The sequence below is a fragment of the Trichoderma reesei genome (genome assembly GCF_000167675.1).
Source record: "Trichoderma reesei QM6a unplaced genomic scaffold TRIREscaffold_13, whole genome shotgun sequence".
Lineage (NCBI taxonomy): Eukaryota > Fungi > Ascomycota > Sordariomycetes > Hypocreales > Hypocreaceae > Trichoderma > Trichoderma reesei.
Window position 1 is genome coordinate 152,133 of NW_006711160.1, and position 17,395 is coordinate 169,527.

Sequence of the window (17,395 nt, forward strand, 5' to 3'; positions counted from 1 at the left end):
TACAGGGCTTACAGGGCTGCGGCACCCCACTACCTACCTACATATCCATGTAACCGCCTGCCAGTGGAGCCCCAAGCTGCCCGGAGCTCTCCAGCTGCTTGAGCCATTCATTCGTCATGCGCGGAGCCGTCATTCACCTGCAGCTCCTCCAACTCCAGCATCTCGTGTCTGCTCTTCTGCTGTTGCGCATCTGCAAGCATCGCCTCCACGATGCCCGTCCAACAGCACGTGCTTAACTGGCTGTACAGCGTCCTGACGAGCGTAAGTGCCCCTGCCATCGCCATCTGAACAGCACCTCCTTGCCTCCCGCAAGTCCTGCCTCTTGTTGCGCAGTCTCAACACCAGCAACACCCCGCATCTGACCATCGTTTGCAACCATGGCCAGGAATATCACGACGTCAACCGCACCTACAACGACGTCGCCACTGTCCTCGCTCGATACCCAACGCTTGCGCCACGGACCGATGTTCACAGTACGATTGCGCCTCTCCCTCTACTTTCGTAACTGTTCTCGTCCTCCCAGAACTGACGATTCGGCTTACAGCCTTCCCCAATGGCGCCAGCGCCCTGCTGTTGCACCTAAAGGGCACAATCCCCGTCCTCTTCCGAGGCGCCACATACCGGTTTCCAGTCTCAATATGGGTGCCGCATGCGTACCCGCGCGAGGCGCCGCTGGTGTATGTGACGCCGACGGACACGATGATGGTCCGCCCGGGCCAGCATGTCGACCCCCAGGGCCAGGTCTATCACCCGTATCTGGCTGGCTGGGTGGACTTTTGGGATGTAGGTCATGCCGTCATGCCAGTTTCTCCTTTACACGCAGCTGACGGCTTCGCACAGAAATCGACCCTGAATGACCTTCTCTCCGTCTTGACCGACATCTTTGCAAAAGAGCCTCCGGTTATCGCGCGCCAGCAGGCTCGTGCGGCTGCCCAGAGCCCGCCTCCCCCCCAACAGCCGCCTCCGATTGCCCCCCATCCCCCAGAAAGGCCGCTTCCCCCGAAATCATCTCCTGCGCCGCCTCATACACGTCAAGAAGAACCCCGTCCACCACCGCCGCCCCCGAAACCCCATCAAGAAGTTCCTCGGCAAGAGACGCCTCGACAAGAGGCTCGCCCACCGCCGGTTCCTCCACACCCTCATCTCTCCTCTCCTAGCCCACCCAGCGCTGGAATACCCTCTAGATATGATTCTGCTCCCCCCCTCCCGCCGCAGGCTCAAGTATCCAGGCCACCCTACCAACCTCAGCCTCATACTCAATCACTCCCTCCGTACGCAAACGCTCAGGGGCCTTATCCCCCCCAATCACCTCCTCAGACGCATCCGCAGCCTCTGCCGCAATTTCAGCCACCTCTGGGGCCAACTTCTCCATTCGCAGGTCAATATCCACATGGACAGTTACCACCACAGGGGCAGTGGCAGCCAACCCAGCAGCAGCAGGCATGGGATAGAATTCCACTTCCGCCGCACCAGCAACAGCAACCACTTCAACCCGTACAGCAGAAACCACCGCCTCCACCAAATCTCCTCGACGATTCGCTGAATTTGGAGATCTCGTCTCATGGTATCGAACCCCCTCCCATTCCTCCAAATCCCGAGAAGGATGCTCTTCTTCGACAGCTCGCCCAGACCCTGGCGTCCATCCGGCAACGCAGTCGACAGCAGAATGAGTCCAGTATGGCCGGACTAGAGGCACAGCAGTCTGCCATGCTGTCTGCCATGTCCGCCCTACAAGCAGAGATGGGGCAGCTCACTCAGTTATCCAACGTCATTACCTCCAACACGAACATTCTTCATGATGCTCTGCGTAAGGCAGATGCCGTGATCGAAGGCTCGAGGAGCTACGTTGTTCCTGATATCGACGAGCTGTTAGTGGCCCCGACGGTAGTCGCCAATCAGCTGTACAGGGTCGTGGCGGAAGAGAGAGCACTGGGCGACGCCATCTTCATGCTGGGGCGCGCGGTTGAGAGAGGTCGCATATCGCCCGCCGCGTTTGCCAAGATGACACGGTCCCTGGCAAGAGAGTGGTATTTGAAGAAGGCTCTGGCACGCAAGATTGCGCAGGGCATGGGACTTTTGATGCCTCCAACGTGAGAGCTGTGTAGGATCCTCCTCCGTTACAATGGGCTTGAGGATGGTGGGCGTCTTTTCAATTGGATATAGAGAACATCTTGCATAGCGTTAGAGACACTTGTATGGGCAAATCTAAGACCGTGAAGCATTGCCGCGAATTTCATGTACCCGACTTGTTAGGGAACAATGGCTGTATCGCATAATGCATGGCGGGGATTTACAGCAGATGTCAGATGCAGCCATGGATCCATACTAAGGTTTACTGTATATCCAACGCTCTCACTAAAGCTTACAAGAGGCAGCTAACCCATCCAATTGAAGGATGCTCTGGAGAGGTCTAGCTGGGTCTAGATACACATCCTGCTTCTAATTGTGAGCATCAAGAGGTCGGCCAGTTCTTCTTGCTTATGTAATTGCAAAGTGATTCCAGAGTGGCAATTGTTGTATCGAGGCGCTAAGCCCAACCGGTGCTAGCCCAAGGCTTCGAGGCTTCTGTAAGCACGTCGCGCGCCGCAGCATCTGGCGGGATCCTTTTCGCCTCAGAAATTCCATCATCACCACGAAAAAGTTGCTGCTCTCCGCCATCAACCTTCATCGTGCGCAACCCGCCAATTTCGCAGGAGCTCTTTGTGTCGAGGAGGCTCTTTCTGCCGGGATCGCTCGCGGATGCTCGCTTGGTGACAGGCATCGGATCGCTGCTGACTCGTCGAGAGCTTCCCGGATTCGAGCGGTCCCTCCCCAGGCGCGAGGACGAGGCTGCACCCACGAGCGCGAGAGTTGCTTCGAGTGAGGAGCTGCAGGAGTTTTCTCGAAGGAGACTTGGGTAGACCGACGTTCTATTGATCAAAGACCCTGACAAGCATCGCCTACTGTCATCATGGCTGATTACGAGGACGACTACGACTACGAAAACTATGGAGACGAGGACGAGGGCATCACCCCCGAGGACTGCTGGACCGTCATCTCCTCCTTCTTCGAGACCAAGGGCCTCGTCTCGCAGCAGACAGACTCCTTTGACGAGTTCACGCAGACGACAATCCAGGACCTCGTAAACGAATACTCCACCATCACCCTCGACCAGCCCAACCCGCCTTCGCCGCCCGGCCGGACAATAGCCCTTCGTCGATATGAGATCAAGTTTGGAAGCGTCATGGTGTCACGCCCCACTATCAGTGAGACGGACGGAACCGTCACCTCCCTGCTTCCGTACGAGTGCCGAGATCGCAACTTGACATACGCCAGTCCGCTGTACATTAAGATTACCAAGAAACTGTCCGCCGCCGTCGAGAAGGAGATTCCGTTGCACGAGATGGACGACGCCCAGCAGGAAGAGTACGCAAGGACCGGCGAGGCCCCTACAAAGCTCGAGTGGGAGGAGGAAGAGGCTGGCGAAGATGACCACAACATTGGCAAGTCCGAAGACTGGAAGGATATGGTCTTCGTGGGCAAGCTGCCCATCATGGTCAAGTCCAAGATCTGTCATTTGAGTCGCGAGACCGACGACAGCCTGTTTCTCGTCAACGAGTGTCCCTACGACCAGGGCGGCTACTTTGTTATCAATGGCAGTGAAAAGGTCCTCATCGCCCAGGAGAGATCTGCTGCCAACATCGTCCAAGTGTTCAAAAAGGCCCAGCCTAGTGCCTACACCTATACGGCGGAGATTCGAAGTGCGCTCGAAAAGGGCTCGAGGCTCATCTCAAGCATGATGCTCAAGCTGTACGGCAAGGGAGATTCTGCCCGCGGAGGCTTTGGTCAGACCATTCACACGACCCTGCCCTTTGTCAAGTCGGATCTTCCTGTCGCCATTGTCTTCCGCGCCCTGGGTGTCGTTTCCGATGAGGACATCCTGAACCATATTTGCTACGACCGAAACGACAGTCAGATGCTGGAAATGCTTCGGCCATGCATTGAGGAGGCGTTCTGTGTCCAGGACCGAGAGGTCGCTCTGGACTTCATCGGAAAGCGTGGTAACCGAGACCAAGCGGGTCTCGGCCGTGAGAAGCGTGTCCGTGTGGCCAAGGATATCCTCCAAAAGGAGACGCTGCCTCACATTTCCCAGACAGAAGGTAGCGAGACCAGAAAGGCCTTCTTCTTGGGCTACATGGTGCACAAACTGCTGCAGTGCGCACTCGGCAGAAGAGAACCCGACGATCGTGACCACTTTGGAAAGAAGCGGCTGGACCTGGCGGGTCCTCTGCTGGCCAAGCTGTTCCGTGGCATCATGCGAAGAATGAACACCGAGCTGGCCAATTATCTGAGACGGTGCGTGGAGGGCAACCGACACTTCAATCTCGCCGTCGGCATCAAGCCCGGCACGCTTTCAAACGGCCTAAAGTACTCGCTCGCCACTGGAAACTGGGGTGATCAGAAGAAGGCCATGAGCTCGACCGCAGGTGTGTCTCAGGTGCTCAACCGCTACACGTTTGCCTCGACCCTCTCGCATTTGCGGCGTACCAACACGCCCATCGGAAGAGATGGCAAGCTGGCGAAGCCTCGACAGCTTCACAACACCCATTGGGGTCTCGTCTGCCCGGCCGAGACACCCGAAGGACAGGCCTGTGGCCTTGTCAAGAACCTGTCTCTGATGTGTTATGTCAGTGTCGGCTCTCCGTCAGAGCCCTTGATTGAGTTTATGATCAATAGGGGCATGGAAGTGGTCGAGGAATACGAGCCACTGCGTTATCCTCACGCGACCAAGATCTTCGTCAACGGTGTCTGGGTGGGCATTCACCAGGACCCTAAGCATCTCGTCCAGCAGGTCGTGGACACTCGTCGTAAATCCTACCTGCAGTACGAGGTCTCCCTCGTCAGAGAAATTCGAGACCAAGAGTTCAAGATCTTCTCGGATGCTGGCCGTGTCATGCGACCCGTTTTTACCGTCCAGCAAGATGAAGAGTCGGACACTGGCATTCCAAAGGGCCACTTGGTACTGACCAAAGACCTCGTTAATAAGTTGGCCCAAGAGCAGGCCGAGCCGCCAGAAGACCCAAGCATGAAGATTGGATGGGAGGGGCTCATCAGGGCTGGTGCGGTTGAGTATCTCGACGCCGAGGAAGAGGAGACGGCCATGATTTGCATGACTCCCGAGGATCTCGAGCTGTATCGTGCCCAGAAGGCAGGCATTGCCACCGAAGAGGACGTGGGCGACGATCCGAACAAGCGACTCAAGACGAGGACAAACCCAACAACGCACATGTACACGCACTGCGAGATTCATCCAAGCATGATCTTGGGTATCTGCGCGAGCATCATTCCTTTCCCCGATCACAACCAGGTATGTCACCCACATCTTTTGTCCATTCTTTTGAACCCTATTGAACAGGTGCTGACTGCGTGTAGTCCCCCCGTAACACCTACCAATCTGCCATGGGTAAACAAGCCATGGGTTTCTTCCTCACCAACTATTCCCGGCGCATGGACACCATGGCCAACATTCTCTACTACCCCCAGAAGCCGCTGGGTACGACCCGCTCTATGGAGTTTTTAAAGTTCCGCGAGCTGCCGGCTGGACAAAACGCCATTGTAGCCATTGCTTGTTACTCTGGCTACAACCAGGAAGATTCGGTCATCATGAATCAGAGTAGCATCGACAGAGGCCTCTTCCGAAGTCTCTTCTTCCGATCCTACTCGGATCAGGAGAAGAAGGTGGGCTTGAACTACACCGAAGTGTTTGAGAAGCCGTTCCACCAGAACACCCTCCGCATGAAGCACGGCACATACGACAAGCTGGACGAGGACGGCATCGTCGCTCCTGGCGTCCGTGTTTCAGGAGAGGACATCATCATCGGCAAGACTGCGCCGATTGACGCCGACACGCAAGATCTCGGCACCAGAACTACAATGCACCAGAGGCGTGATATCTCGACACCCCTGCGCAGCACCGAGAACGGCATCGTGGACTCTGTCATCGTGACGGTCAACGCGGACAATGTCAAGTATGTCAAGGTCCGGGTCCGCACGACCAAGATTCCGCAGATTGGTGACAAGTTTGCGTCTCGTCACGGACAAAAGGGCACTATTGGTGTCACTTACCGGCAGGAGGACATGCCGTTCACCAGAGAGGGAATCACGCCCGACATCATCATCAACCCCCACGCCATTCCGTCTCGTATGACAATCGCTCACTTGATTGAGTGTCTCCTAAGCAAGGTCTCTACGTTGGAGGGCATGGAGGGTGATGCGACACCCTTTACTGATGTTACGGTCGACTCGGTCTCGGAGCTGCTGCGAAAGCACGGCTACCAGTCCCGAGGCTTCGAGATCATGTACAATGGTCACACGGGCCGCAAGCTGAGGGCCCAGGTCTTCTTTGGACCAACATACTACCAGCGACTTCGCCACATGGTGGACGACAAGATCCACGCTCGTGCCCGAGGTCCGGTGCAGATCATGACGCGACAGCCGGTGGAGGGTCGTGCCCGAGACGGTGGTCTCCGATTCGGAGAAATGGAGCGTGATTGCATGATTGCACACGGAGCCGCGTCCTTCCTCAAGGAGCGATTGTTTGAGGTGTCTGACGCCTTCCGAGTTCACATTTGCGAGATTTGTGGACTCATGACGCCCATTGCGTACGTTAACCTTGTCTCTTGTTTCTGTATCCATTGACTTTGACGCTAACATGTCTCTTTAGCAACCTCTCCAAGCAATCGTTCGAGTGCCGGCCGTGCAAGAACAAGACCAAGATTGCGCAGATTCACATCCCTTATGCGGCCAAGCTCTTGTTCCAGGAGCTCCAGTCGATGAACATTGCCGCCCGAATGTTTACTGACCGGTCCGGCGCGTCTGTCAGGTAAAACATGAAGTAAGGGGAGGGAAAAAGGATAAGAATAGAAGAATATGGCTAGGGAGCGGCCTTTTCATCGCATCATCATCCCAATACGTTATCTTGCGGACGTCTTTTCTGCTTTCTTGCTTTTTGTTTTTTTCGTTTTGGAGAAACAGGAAAGATGGGTTGAGATTGCTCTATGAGAAAATGGATACGGGGGCCCTTTGATGCCCCTATTGCTGCGCCCAGCGAGATGAATGCTGAGCGGAGAAGTATGATTTGTACAAGTAGAGAAAAGACATAATACAAAGAAGAAGTTTAAAAAAAAAATAAGAAAAGTGATATCTAGCATCTATATCCTTGAGCCTGCTCGTCCTTTTGTCGTAGTGTTTTACAAGGGATTAAGTAGAGAAATTATCATGTTTAGTGATGCTGTTGCTGTTACCTCGTGGGCGTAGTTGAAGAGGCCTTGTCCAGCGGTTCTAGTGAGCTGTGGACGTTTTGCTCGCGCTTGTACTCCTCCTCGAGGGCGCGCTGCATGTCAAAGTCAAGTTGGCGCTCTCGCTTGACACGCTGCTGCTCCATGTCGCGGACGACGCCGGCGTGCATGGCCTGCTCTTTGTTAGAGAAAAGGGGGGGCTGGAAGAAGCTTGAGGGGGACTTGAGAAGTAGGTGGTTGAGTCGGGAGGTTGAGACCGCTCGAAGGGGGGGGTGAGGTAGGTAGCTGATGGAGGAGGAGGACAGTTGGATGAGAAGATGGGATTTGAGTGAGACAAGATGGGATGAAGAAGTGATGGGACGAGATTATGATGTGATGAGAGACGTACGGCTTGGTCGGCTTTTTGCTGGAAGTGGACGAAGACGATGACGCCGGCTGTGAAGAGGGATGTTGCGGCGAGGGAGATTTTGGATGCGGAGGACATGGTTGATGTGGTGGTTTTACGATCGAGGAATTATTGGGTGGGTGATTTTATTGAGAAATTTGGAGAATTGGTGGATTGACTGAGAATTAGAGAGTCTCTTGGATGATGAGAATGTTCGTGAGTTGATGGCGTGGTGATTGATGAATCGAAGGCGTTGAATTACACCTGTATCGCGGGCTTATGAAGATCGAGAATTTCAGAGTCGTTGAAAAGAGCTGTCTGTCTGTCTGTCTGTGAGTGGTCAGACTTCCAGTTGTTGGCTTGGTACCTGCTACAAAGTACATCTGGCGCCCTGCATTAACAGTTCTGTACCATACTTTTGCCTGTGTACAGTTAGTGGAGCTGGAAAAGGGTACGTCAGGAGCGCACTTCTAACGCCGAAGCCAGGCCGAGCTTGTGACGACAGACCTGGAAAGACAAGAGCGGCCAGTCTTAGGTAATGAATGACCTGCCGCCTTGTCTCGTCTGTCGCTCTACTCTCGACTCTCCATCTATCCTGAGCTATCAACAGCTGCGACTTGCCCATTTCCTGCGCTTCCAAACAAGATTATCTACTGAATTTCAGGCTTCCATCGTCCTCTTTTTCAAGCTGATTTGAGCGAGTTGTTATACTGTGAAGATGGTGAGCTGCGACATTGGGGGGAGAGGATAGCTATCGGGGGTGGTCAGAACCTATTAGCTGACAGAATGAATTGCAGTCTGCGCAGAACTCGGCCGGTATCCAGACCCTCCTCGACGTACGTATTTCAAACGAATTCCCAACAACAATTCTCCCCTGCGGCGATGCTATCGACCGATAAGACCGGTGCGAGATTATGGTGGATATGCAACGTGCTGATTCCGTGTCTTGCGTAGGCCGAGAGGGAGGCGTCCAAGATTGTCCAGAGGGGTACGTTATTGATAAACAACCTTGCCAGGCCTCCTTTCGATGGATGATGGGAGGGCACTAACGTTGACTCTGTGTGCTCATAGCTCGAGAATGTGAGTACTTCCCACGAAGTAGCTTCTAGCATCCCAATCGACCGCCGCCCGTTCCGAAGCCAGAACGAAGCCTATATACAAACACATCGAAAAGCAGATGAGGACAGACAATTGACCCATCTGTTCCTATAGTCCGCACCAAGCGCGTCAAGGAGGCCCGCGACGAGGCCAAGCGGGAAATCGCCGAGTACAAGGCTCGCAAGGAAGAAGAGTTTAAGAAATTCGAAGCCGAGGTATATACGACACCATATTACCCCTACTCTCTCCCTCACTCTCTCCATTTTCCAGCGACACAACCACACAAGGCATACGAGAAGAGTCGCCGAACAAAAAGGGAGGGTGTAGGAGAAGGAAGGCCGTGACATCAGAGTTGCTAACGCTTCTCCGTGATCAACAGCACAGCAAGGGCAACGAGGCCGCCGAGCAAGAGGCCAACAAGGAGGCCGAGAAGCAGATTGAGGTGATTAAGCAGGCGGGCCAGAAGAACCAGGCTACGGTGGTGAAGCACCTGCTGGATGCCGTGTTTGAGGTGAAGCCTCTGCCTGCGTGATTTTCTGGGTTCGAAAGATGATGATGCTGCTGCTGCTGGGTGGACACACGGGGACGAAGCTGTTTGATACTTTTTGGAGGGAGCGTATAATTTCTTTGGAATGCGATGGATGGGGGACATTGACTGATACTTGATACTACCACTGGTTGAGAGGAGGTGATGGGGACGAAGATGATGGCTTGTCCGGGATACTCTGTCTGGTCAGGTGTTACATAAATTTTAGACTCCGAGTTTGAAAGAAACAAAAAAAGATTATTACGCATTGCTCATTATTAGTTCTACATTATCCAAGTCTTGCCTAGATCCCCTCAGTCGAGGAAATCTATCAGCGTGCCCAGCATCTCGCCCAACTCCTTGCTATCCTCCTCACTCGTATCCAACTCGTCCAGCTGCTCCTTGAGCGTCCTCCGAATCGCCCTTAAATCATCGTCCGTCTCCGCCAACAGCTTCTGGATCTTTTGCTTCGCGCCCCCGTCCTCCGCAACGAGCCACGCCAGAATGACGTCCACGAGCTGCAGATTGAACAAGCCGGCGTCCATCTTCCGGGACAGCAGCTGTATCTCGCGGTCCTCTTCCGCGTCGCCGCCGGAGCGTGCGGCCTCCTGCCGGTGCTCCTCTTCGGCGGCTTTGATCCGCGCGGTGTAGTCTCTGTGCAGCTTGACCAGCTTCGCCGTCTTCTCGTACTCCTTTTCGACAAACTTTGCCAGCAGGCGGATGCGTTCTGCGGAATCGGCCGGCAGAAAGCGTAGCATGGAGGAGAAGATCGAGAGCAATGGCCCCACGAGCCGCTGGTCGTGCGTCTTGATAAACAGGGTAAATGTCGTCTTTAGTCCTCCGGACTCGACGATGCGCTGGCATATCTCGACGCTGGCGGTGCCGGCGGTTGCGTGGTCCAGCAGGCGCAGCGAAGGGTGTTTCGCTATCTTGCTTTCTTTAATCATGATGAGGCAGAGCTCGGTTCCCTCGGCTTCCAGGAACTTGGCCCTCCCCGCAGGCGTGTCTACAAGGCAGGTAAGGCACTCGAACAGGTTCTCCACAAACTCCTCCTCCGGGCCTCCCTTTTCCGGGTCTCGTCGGCGATACGGAGCCACCAGCTGGAGCATGGTGTCGATAATGTCCAGACTGACGAGCTTTTCCCGGTTCTCGGGCGCTGCCTGTGTGAGAATGGCCAGGATCTCGGCGGCGTACTGCTTGTTCTGGGATACCTGCGATTCGGTCCGCTGGATGCGCTGCAGCAGCCACTTTAGCAAATCATCCTCCTCGCACATCCGGGTGGCGACGGCCTTTTGAGAGCTGAGGTTTTCCAGCACGCTGAGGGAGTGGTAGACGCCGTTGCGATCCGACTCGTCGTCCTCGTTGAAGCGCGACAGGTTGGAGACGAGCAGACTCAGCAGGTCGCTGTCAATGAGGGCCCCGACCAGGGTATCCCACTGCTCCGTCTCCGTGACGACATCGTCGTCCGTGAGCTCCCCGATAATCTCAATCGCGTCAATGGCAATGTCCGTGTTCTCGTGCGTCAGCAGGCCGACCAGGCTCGCCGCGCTGCCCAGCTTGACAAACTCCCCGTACAGGTGCGAGGCCTCGGCCAGGAGCGACAGGTTCTTGATTTCGGCGTCGAGGTCGGCCTCGCTGTCGATGAACTTTTGCGGCTGGTCCTCGTATCGCGAGCGCAGCTCCGCGTTCTTGTTGATGAGCTTCTCGAGGTTGAGCACCGTCTTCCGCAGCCAGGCGCTGTCCAGCTTGTCCACGTCGCCGCCCGCGTCCGCCTTGTCGACGAAGTCGAGGATCTCCGACTCTTGCTTGGAGATGCCGCCGCCAAAGAAGCGGCCTTCTTCGTCGTCTGGCGGCAGTTCGGGACCGAAGTCGCCGTCGTCATCATCGGCGGGAGGGGGGTTGTTGTTGTTGTCTACATCGTCTTCGACCTGCGCATGGGGGTGGGAGCTGTCGCTCAGCTTGCTGGCTTTGTAGATTTCATCTGCGACAGCAATCACCAACAAATCAGCATCTTGTTCAAGGCGGATTCACACTTTCTCTCTGTAGGCAGTGATGGACTGACTGGGATCACGGATGGGCTGGTCCAGTTTACGCTTGCTGATGGAGCCGTGTGCCTGTGCAGGCGGTCAGATTCATCTGCAATTGGCACTTTGAAACGAATCAGAAATCCTTGTTTCGTACCTTGAAGAGATCGTCAACGTTCGCCATTCTGCTTCGGCAAAGTGTCTCGTGTGATTAGTATGCCTGAGCCGAACCTCGTGTCGCTGCTCAGTATGCGAGTGAGCTTCCGACAAGGCATAGCTCGGCATCGGCATCAGCTCGTCTTTATCGCGGCCCCTGTCCTTCACTTGCGGCATTGGGCAAAGAGCGATAGGACTGTATGGGGGATTGTGTCCACTAAGAGAGCACTTATTCGTTAACGGGGCGCTAGGGCCAATCAGGGCTGGTTCACTCTCCCTGCCAAACGGGTGGAAACATGAGGTGCAAACAGGTGAGGGCCCGCATTGATCCAATTGGGGAGTGCGATAGGCTGGGCTGGCATTTCCCTCTCGGTACTCATACGAACATGTACCAGGACCCGTCCAGGGGTCGAGGGTCGAGGGTCGAGGGTCGAGAATTAGAAAAAGGGGACGAGACGCGATGGGTTAGGGGTCGGTTTTAAGGGCTCCAGGAAGCGGCAGTGGGTGCAATTGATTGCCCGCAGGTGGAGGTGATTGCCCGCCTAGCCTGTGGCACCACTAGAGCGCAGCACTATCTGGCGCAGCGTCAAGCGAACTGGGCGCCATCCAGGGGGGCTTCCGGGGCCTGGCAGCGGGCCTGACAGCGGTAATGGCACTAGCCGGGGCGGACCAGTGGCCTGTACGAGTGCCTCAATGTGCCTGCACCTGTACCTGTACCTGTGCGATCCATGACCTTGATGGGTATCTCCATTGATTGCGAGCGGCACAAGATGCATCGCACGACCTAGGTAGGTACTGCTCTGCCGCTGCTACAGGCACGGTGCCCCGTAGCACTGCATTCATGGGTGCGAGTACAAGAGGTATTATGTACAGTATTACCGTACGACCCAAGCAAGGACGCGTACCTCTACGATCGCATCGAAATTACAGTCAGGTCCGTTGATGCACTAAACACTGGCGGCTCCAGGGCGGTGGCCGGCACGGGCGGTGAGCCACCAGACAGGCACCCGCCTCACTGCAGCTCACCAGCACTGCAGCGAGATGGATCAGCGCTGTGGGCGGTTCGTTCAGGGCCATCGCCAGGCACAGGCACAGGCACAGGCACAGAGGCTCAGGCACGAGGTACCGGTACCTGGGCCGGGCCAATTGGATGCACCACCACGGCCTGACCTGCGTTTCCGCAACTCCCACGCTTGCCTCCCCACGATCCACAGCGCCAGGGACGTCCAAATCCCCGATAGTATTCCCAGTCGAGGACCAGCAGCGATTGAGTGAGTGAGTGACTGACTGAGGGACGACTGAGGTACTGACGGATCCCAGAGGACAGCACGACACCGCACCGCACCGCTCAGCACAGGCCCGTTGCTGGGAGTGCTGTCGATCCGCTGAGTGGCCTCTCTCTCTCTCTCTGTCTCTCCTCCTTCGCATCAGCCTCGTGAGCACCGCAAAGACAGAAGAACCCGCCATTGTCTCGAGGTCATGGCCGGCTGCCACACGCGCGCAATACATCCAATCCCACGACTGCGACCCCCGACCCACGCTGTACGAGTAAGATTGGCCGGAAGAGGCGACCATTGGCTGAGACGGCAGCCCGCACCAGTCCAGCAACCGCAACTGCAAGTGCTGCACGTCGTACGAACCTGATTTGGCCATAGCCAGCGCCAGAGCATGCAGCAACCGCCCTCCTTAGTTGGCGACCGCAGCATCACCGGCCTGGGAGACGCAGCCAGCCGACCAAATCTCTCTTCATCCTCGCCTACCGTCACCAGCGCGCCCTCGGCACCGACATCGCCACCGCCGCGGCCGCCAATATCGCTGAATCCCCCGTCGCGAGAGCCTCCTGGCGTCGAGCCCGTGCTCCGCATCACGCCAGTCCCGCGCTCCGTCTTTGCCTCTGTCCACCAGCCGCGCAAGTCGTCGCTGGTCCAGACGTCGCACGTCCTGCCCTCGCCCAGGACCGCCGCCGCAGCTCACCATCACCATCCCGTCTCGCATTCCGCCTCTGGCAGCAGCGGCAGCAACGGCAGTGGAAGCGGCAGTGGCAGCGGCAGCGGCAATCTGCTGCGTCAAACGCATCGCGACACCGTGCACCCCCCCGTCAAGCGGCCATCCACCCCGTCGTCGCATCCCACCAGGGGCGCCAGCACCGGAGCATCGCCGCAGCAGGGCGCCAGCTCCCGAAACCGCTCGTCGACGTCGCCCGTTTCGTCCCCGGCGAGTCGCACGCCTCCTTATGCATCTCGTCAGGCCTCAGTTTCCCATTCCCGCCAGCAGCACAACCACCATCATCAGCACCAACACCAGCATTACCACTCCCACACCAGCTCGACTACCAGTCGCGCCAGCATCGAGGCCGTAGTCGGTGCCGTCCCCGATCCCTCAGGTCACCGAGCGCCGCCGAAACCCCGTCGACCGGATCGCAACCACTTTGGCGCGTCAGATCGCAGCGCAACTCCCACCCTGTCGCACTTCATGAGGGCAGAGTCGAGCATGTCCATGAGACATTACGAGAGCGGCCCCTTACGCTCCATGTCGCCGAACCCCTACGGAACCCCTGCCGCCACCACGACGTCGTCCACTGCCAGAATGCCGCACGAGCAGAGCCACGATCCCTACGCCCCTCGCGGCCACTCTCGCGATCACTCGGGGAAGAGCAGCAGAGACATGGGCAAGCCCCGAGCTCAGAAGAATCCCTCACAGAAGGCGATGCTCTCCCGTGCCCTGCAAAAGGCCAACACCGCAGTTCAGCTCGACAATGCTCAGAACTTCGAAGGCGCTCGAGAAGCGTACGCCGAGGCTTGCGACTTGTTGCAGCAGGTGCTTGACCGAACACCGGGAGATGAGGACAAGCGGAAGCTCGAAGCCATTGTAAGTCACGGCGGCAACCGGAATGTCGAGCCCGTTGTCTGTCATTAGTAGATCACTTGGAACTGACAATTTCAATCTGTAGCACCAAACTTACACCAGCCGCATCGATGAGCTGGATCAGTTGGGCCCTTGGCAGGTTGAGACCGTCAAGGCTCTGCCGGCGCGGCCAGAGAGCGAGGAGTACAGCGCGTCCATATTCATACCCCAGGATTACGACATGGGCGATGAAGCTCCCAGGATTGAGACGGCACGGGTGGTGAGCTACATCGCTGGAGACAACGCGTCTCCCTTTGCAGCAGCGCCCAACCAGTGGCAGCAGTCGGGAGGTCACACGGCATCTGAACGGCTGCAGCCCAACCGCGGTCTGGAACCGGGTCTGCTACAGTCGTCCTTCTCTCGGGCCCCGAGGTCGCCCAGGCGGCTGCAGTCCACCGATGATCTTCGCGCACAGCATCAGGAGGGCCAGTATGCGCCTCCCCCACTCTCGCCTCGCTCGCAGTCGCCGGTAAAGACGCATGACCATGACGACGACATGTTTGCCGAACTGCCACCACACGAGCCCTATCAGTACCAGCAAGAGCACGACCATCAAGACCACCATCAAGACTACCATCAACATCACCGCCATCACAACCACCACCATCACGAACGACAGCCCAGCGAGACTGTCCTATCCTCATACGAGCTCCAGGGTCATGTGGATGGAGGAATCCAAAACTCATGGCTAGATCCAATTGACGAGTCGGGAGGCTCAACAGCGTCGTCTGTACACTCACGCACCTCTTCGCTTGGCTACCGTCGACGCCATATCCGGGCCGTGAGCGGGAACACCGAGGCCGAGTTTGACACGGCGCTGGACGCTGCTATCGAGGCTGCCTACGACGACGGCTACGAGCCCATGGACTCTGTAGACTATGGGACCATTGATGCTGGGGGGGACAATAGCATGGCAGGCGTATTGCACAAGGTGGAGATGGCGCGCGAACGAGCGAGACAGACGGAGCAGGAAGCCTATGACGAGCTGGCCAACCTCCGACAGGCGCACTCACAGAATCCGCAGCACCAGCAGGAGGAGGACAGGTATACTGCCGAGGGATTCTACGAGGACGACTCGTCTGAAGAGGAGGAGAGACTATTGGACGAGATTACACGCGACTTTGCCATTGAGGACTTTACCATGGAAAACCCGAATGGCACACAGGTGTCAGCTAGGCAGCAGGATGCATGGAACGAGGACGAGACGAGGCCGGATTTCATCTCGGGCGTCCGATCCTTTTCTGCCCTGTCGCAGAGGCCACCCATTCCTCAGGCCTACGCCGCCAACGCCTCGCAGCCAGCAGCCCCCCCTCCGACATCCGCATTGCCAGACCTGCCACCAGGACGCCCTGGTCAAAATCCAAAGCAACTCAAGATCGAGACGGCAAACATTGTACAAACCCAGAAGTCGGTCTATGACGACGACGAAATCTCCCCAAGCACGCAAGAGCCGCCGCCCGAGACGCTCGTCCGGACGGCGAGCGCGCAGCCTGTAAGGCCACCGATACCGACAGAAAGCTTCCCATCCGAACTCAGTGCTCCCGCATCGCCAACCGCCAAGAAGAGGCTTCTGGAAGGAGAGAATGTGCTGAATGCCTCGCCTTCTATCCACAGGCTACGGAAGAACTTTTCGTCTTCTAGCTTGAGGAGCATGAAGAACAGGAACATGTCCGTCTCACATTTGGACGACAGCTCGGATGCTTCCCCCGGCACCCCCCTGAATGACCCCTTCAACAAGGCACCTGCCGTGCCCGTGCCCGCGCTGCCGACCCCCTTGCTCGCGTCGTTCAAAGATCATATGGAGGCAGCGGCCGGTGTTGGCTTCCACCTGTTTGACGACGAGTTTCATGCAGCGGCGGCTGCCGGCCCCCAAAGCCCGCAGAGTCCCAGAAGTCCCGTTGTTGTCTCCATGGACGTCCCTGTGCCTCTGGAACCCTGTCCAAACGACTTCATGCTGCGACCGTTTTGGCTGATGCGATGCCTATACCAGACACTTGTGCATCCCAAGGGTGGCTACATCAGTACGAAGCTATTCGTGCCGCGAGACGTCTGGCGGGTCAAAGGTGTCAAGATCAAGAACGTGGAGGACAAAATTGCCAACTGCGACTTTTTGACTGCAGCCCTGCTGAAGCTGTCCAAAGTGGACACTCTGGATGCGGATGCCGTGCTGGAGGAGATGCAAGCCCTCGAGGGCATTCTGGAGCAGATACAGCCGGTCCTGGCCCGAAAGCTTGGAAACGAAGTGGGCGTTCAAGGTTCCGGTCTGCTGTTCAAAGACGCCTCGATGATGGAAGGAGACCCCGGTTCAGCCGTGCCGCGATCAGGAAGTGTGTCTGGCAAGGCGTCTGCGTTTTCCTGGCGACGGCTTCGGCCAAAGACGTCGGGCGTCGGGCTGGGAGGGTCGTACAGCAGCCGCAACGCCAGTGCTGAGACGAAGGAGGCCTCAACGCTGGCAACGGTGCCCATGACGCCGAAACCGACAAGCCGTTCGGCCAAGCGAGACGTGAGCCAGGTTCAGTTCATCGGGCCCAATGCGAGCTACATGGGCTCTCTCGCGCGCTTGTTTGACGCTGCGCAGGCAGTTGGTAAGCATATTGCGATACGCATACCGGTTACAGTGACGGCAAGCTAACGATGATGCAGATCAAATTGCAAGGCAGGTCGACGACCCCGGTTTGCGGCTTGCGGACAAGACTCAGGTCGGCTTGGAGCTCTGCACCCGGCACGCCGCTGAGTTCTTTGGCTTTTACATTTGCCGATTCGTCTTGGCCGACCTCGGCCTGTTGCTGGACAAGTTCCTCAAACGAGGAAGCGAATGGGTCATGACATGAAGAAAGAGAAGGAGACCGTTTTTTTGTCATTGAAAGCAAGCTTGTGTGTTTTATCCTATGCGATACCTAATGAGCAAGAGGCGGGATAATTGATCTGAGATTTTGGTATAACGTTCATGACGACGGAACGATGAGAAGCAGCAAAAGGCGCGTTTGTTCGGAATTCAGTTGCGGACATGCGGCAGCCTGCTATA

General features: G+C 56.8%; 6 protein-coding genes across 6 annotated transcripts; 4 read left to right on the top strand and 2 right to left on the bottom strand.

Moving 5' to 3' along the window:
* Positions 1–210: 210 nt before the first annotated feature.
* On the top strand, positions 211–2,094 carry TRIREDRAFT_108706 (uncharacterized protein; the record flags this gene model as incomplete). Its single annotated transcript, XM_006966460.1, has 4 exons — positions 211–261; positions 386–473; positions 545–783; positions 841–2,094. The coding sequence occupies 4 exons, from the start codon at positions 211–213 to the stop codon at positions 2,092–2,094; spliced, it is 1,632 nt and encodes a 543-aa protein (XP_006966522.1).
* Positions 2,095–2,681: 587 nt separating this feature from the next.
* Positions 2,682–6,866, top strand: rpb2 (beta subunit of DNA-directed RNA polymerase; the record flags this gene model as incomplete). Its single annotated transcript, XM_006966461.1, has 3 exons — positions 2,682–5,347; positions 5,413–6,641; positions 6,704–6,866. Exons 1-3 carry the CDS (start codon positions 2,951–2,953, stop codon positions 6,864–6,866), a joined length of 3,789 nt encoding a protein of 1,262 aa, XP_006966523.1. The 5' UTR covers positions 2,682–2,950.
* Positions 6,867–7,279: 413 nt separating this feature from the next.
* Positions 7,280–7,761, bottom strand: TRIREDRAFT_63972 (uncharacterized protein; the record flags this gene model as incomplete). Its single annotated transcript, XM_006966549.1, has 2 exons — positions 7,280–7,450; positions 7,666–7,761. 2 exons carry the CDS (start codon positions 7,759–7,761, stop codon positions 7,280–7,282), a joined length of 267 nt encoding a protein of 88 aa, XP_006966611.1.
* Positions 7,762–8,380: 619 nt separating this feature from the next.
* TRIREDRAFT_108710 (uncharacterized protein) lies at positions 8,381–9,292 on the top strand (the record flags this gene model as incomplete). Its single annotated transcript, XM_006966462.1, has 6 exons — positions 8,381–8,383; positions 8,448–8,498; positions 8,617–8,650; positions 8,734–8,742; positions 8,875–8,975; positions 9,140–9,292. The coding sequence occupies 6 exons, from the start codon at positions 8,381–8,383 to the stop codon at positions 9,290–9,292; spliced, it is 351 nt and encodes a 116-aa protein (XP_006966524.1).
* A 299-nt stretch (positions 9,293–9,591) lies between these two features.
* On the bottom strand, positions 9,592–11,507 carry TRIREDRAFT_22660 (uncharacterized protein). Its single transcript, XM_006966418.1, has 3 exons — positions 11,468–11,507; positions 11,349–11,400; positions 9,592–11,267 (listed from the first exon to the last, which is right to left on the bottom strand). Exons 1-3 carry the CDS (start codon positions 11,492–11,494, stop codon positions 9,601–9,603), a joined length of 1,746 nt encoding a protein of 581 aa, XP_006966480.1. The 5' UTR covers positions 11,495–11,507; the 3' UTR covers positions 9,592–9,600.
* Positions 11,508–12,507: 1,000 nt separating this feature from the next.
* Positions 12,508–17,201, top strand: TRIREDRAFT_108712 (uncharacterized protein; the record flags this gene model as incomplete). Its single annotated transcript, XM_006966463.1, has 5 exons — positions 12,508–12,737; positions 12,787–13,014; positions 13,122–14,334; positions 14,417–16,955; positions 17,014–17,201. 5 exons carry the CDS (start codon positions 12,508–12,510, stop codon positions 17,199–17,201), a joined length of 4,398 nt encoding a protein of 1,465 aa, XP_006966525.1.
* Positions 17,202–17,395: the final 194 nt, after the last annotated feature.

Excerpts from the sequence above, each read along its gene's own strand:
- TRIREDRAFT_22660 (XM_006966418.1), bottom strand. The coding sequence starts at position 11,494 with ATGGCGAACGTTGACGATCTCTTCAAG. Across the intron at positions 11,401-11,467 it reads ACGTTGACGATCTCTTCAAG|GCACACGGCTCCATCAGCAA; the intron begins GTACGAAACAAG and ends CCGCCTGCACAG. Across the intron at positions 11,268-11,348 it reads CCAGCCCATCCGTGATCCCA|ATGAAATCTACAAAGCCAGC; the intron begins GTCAGTCCATCA and ends TTGCTGTCGCAG.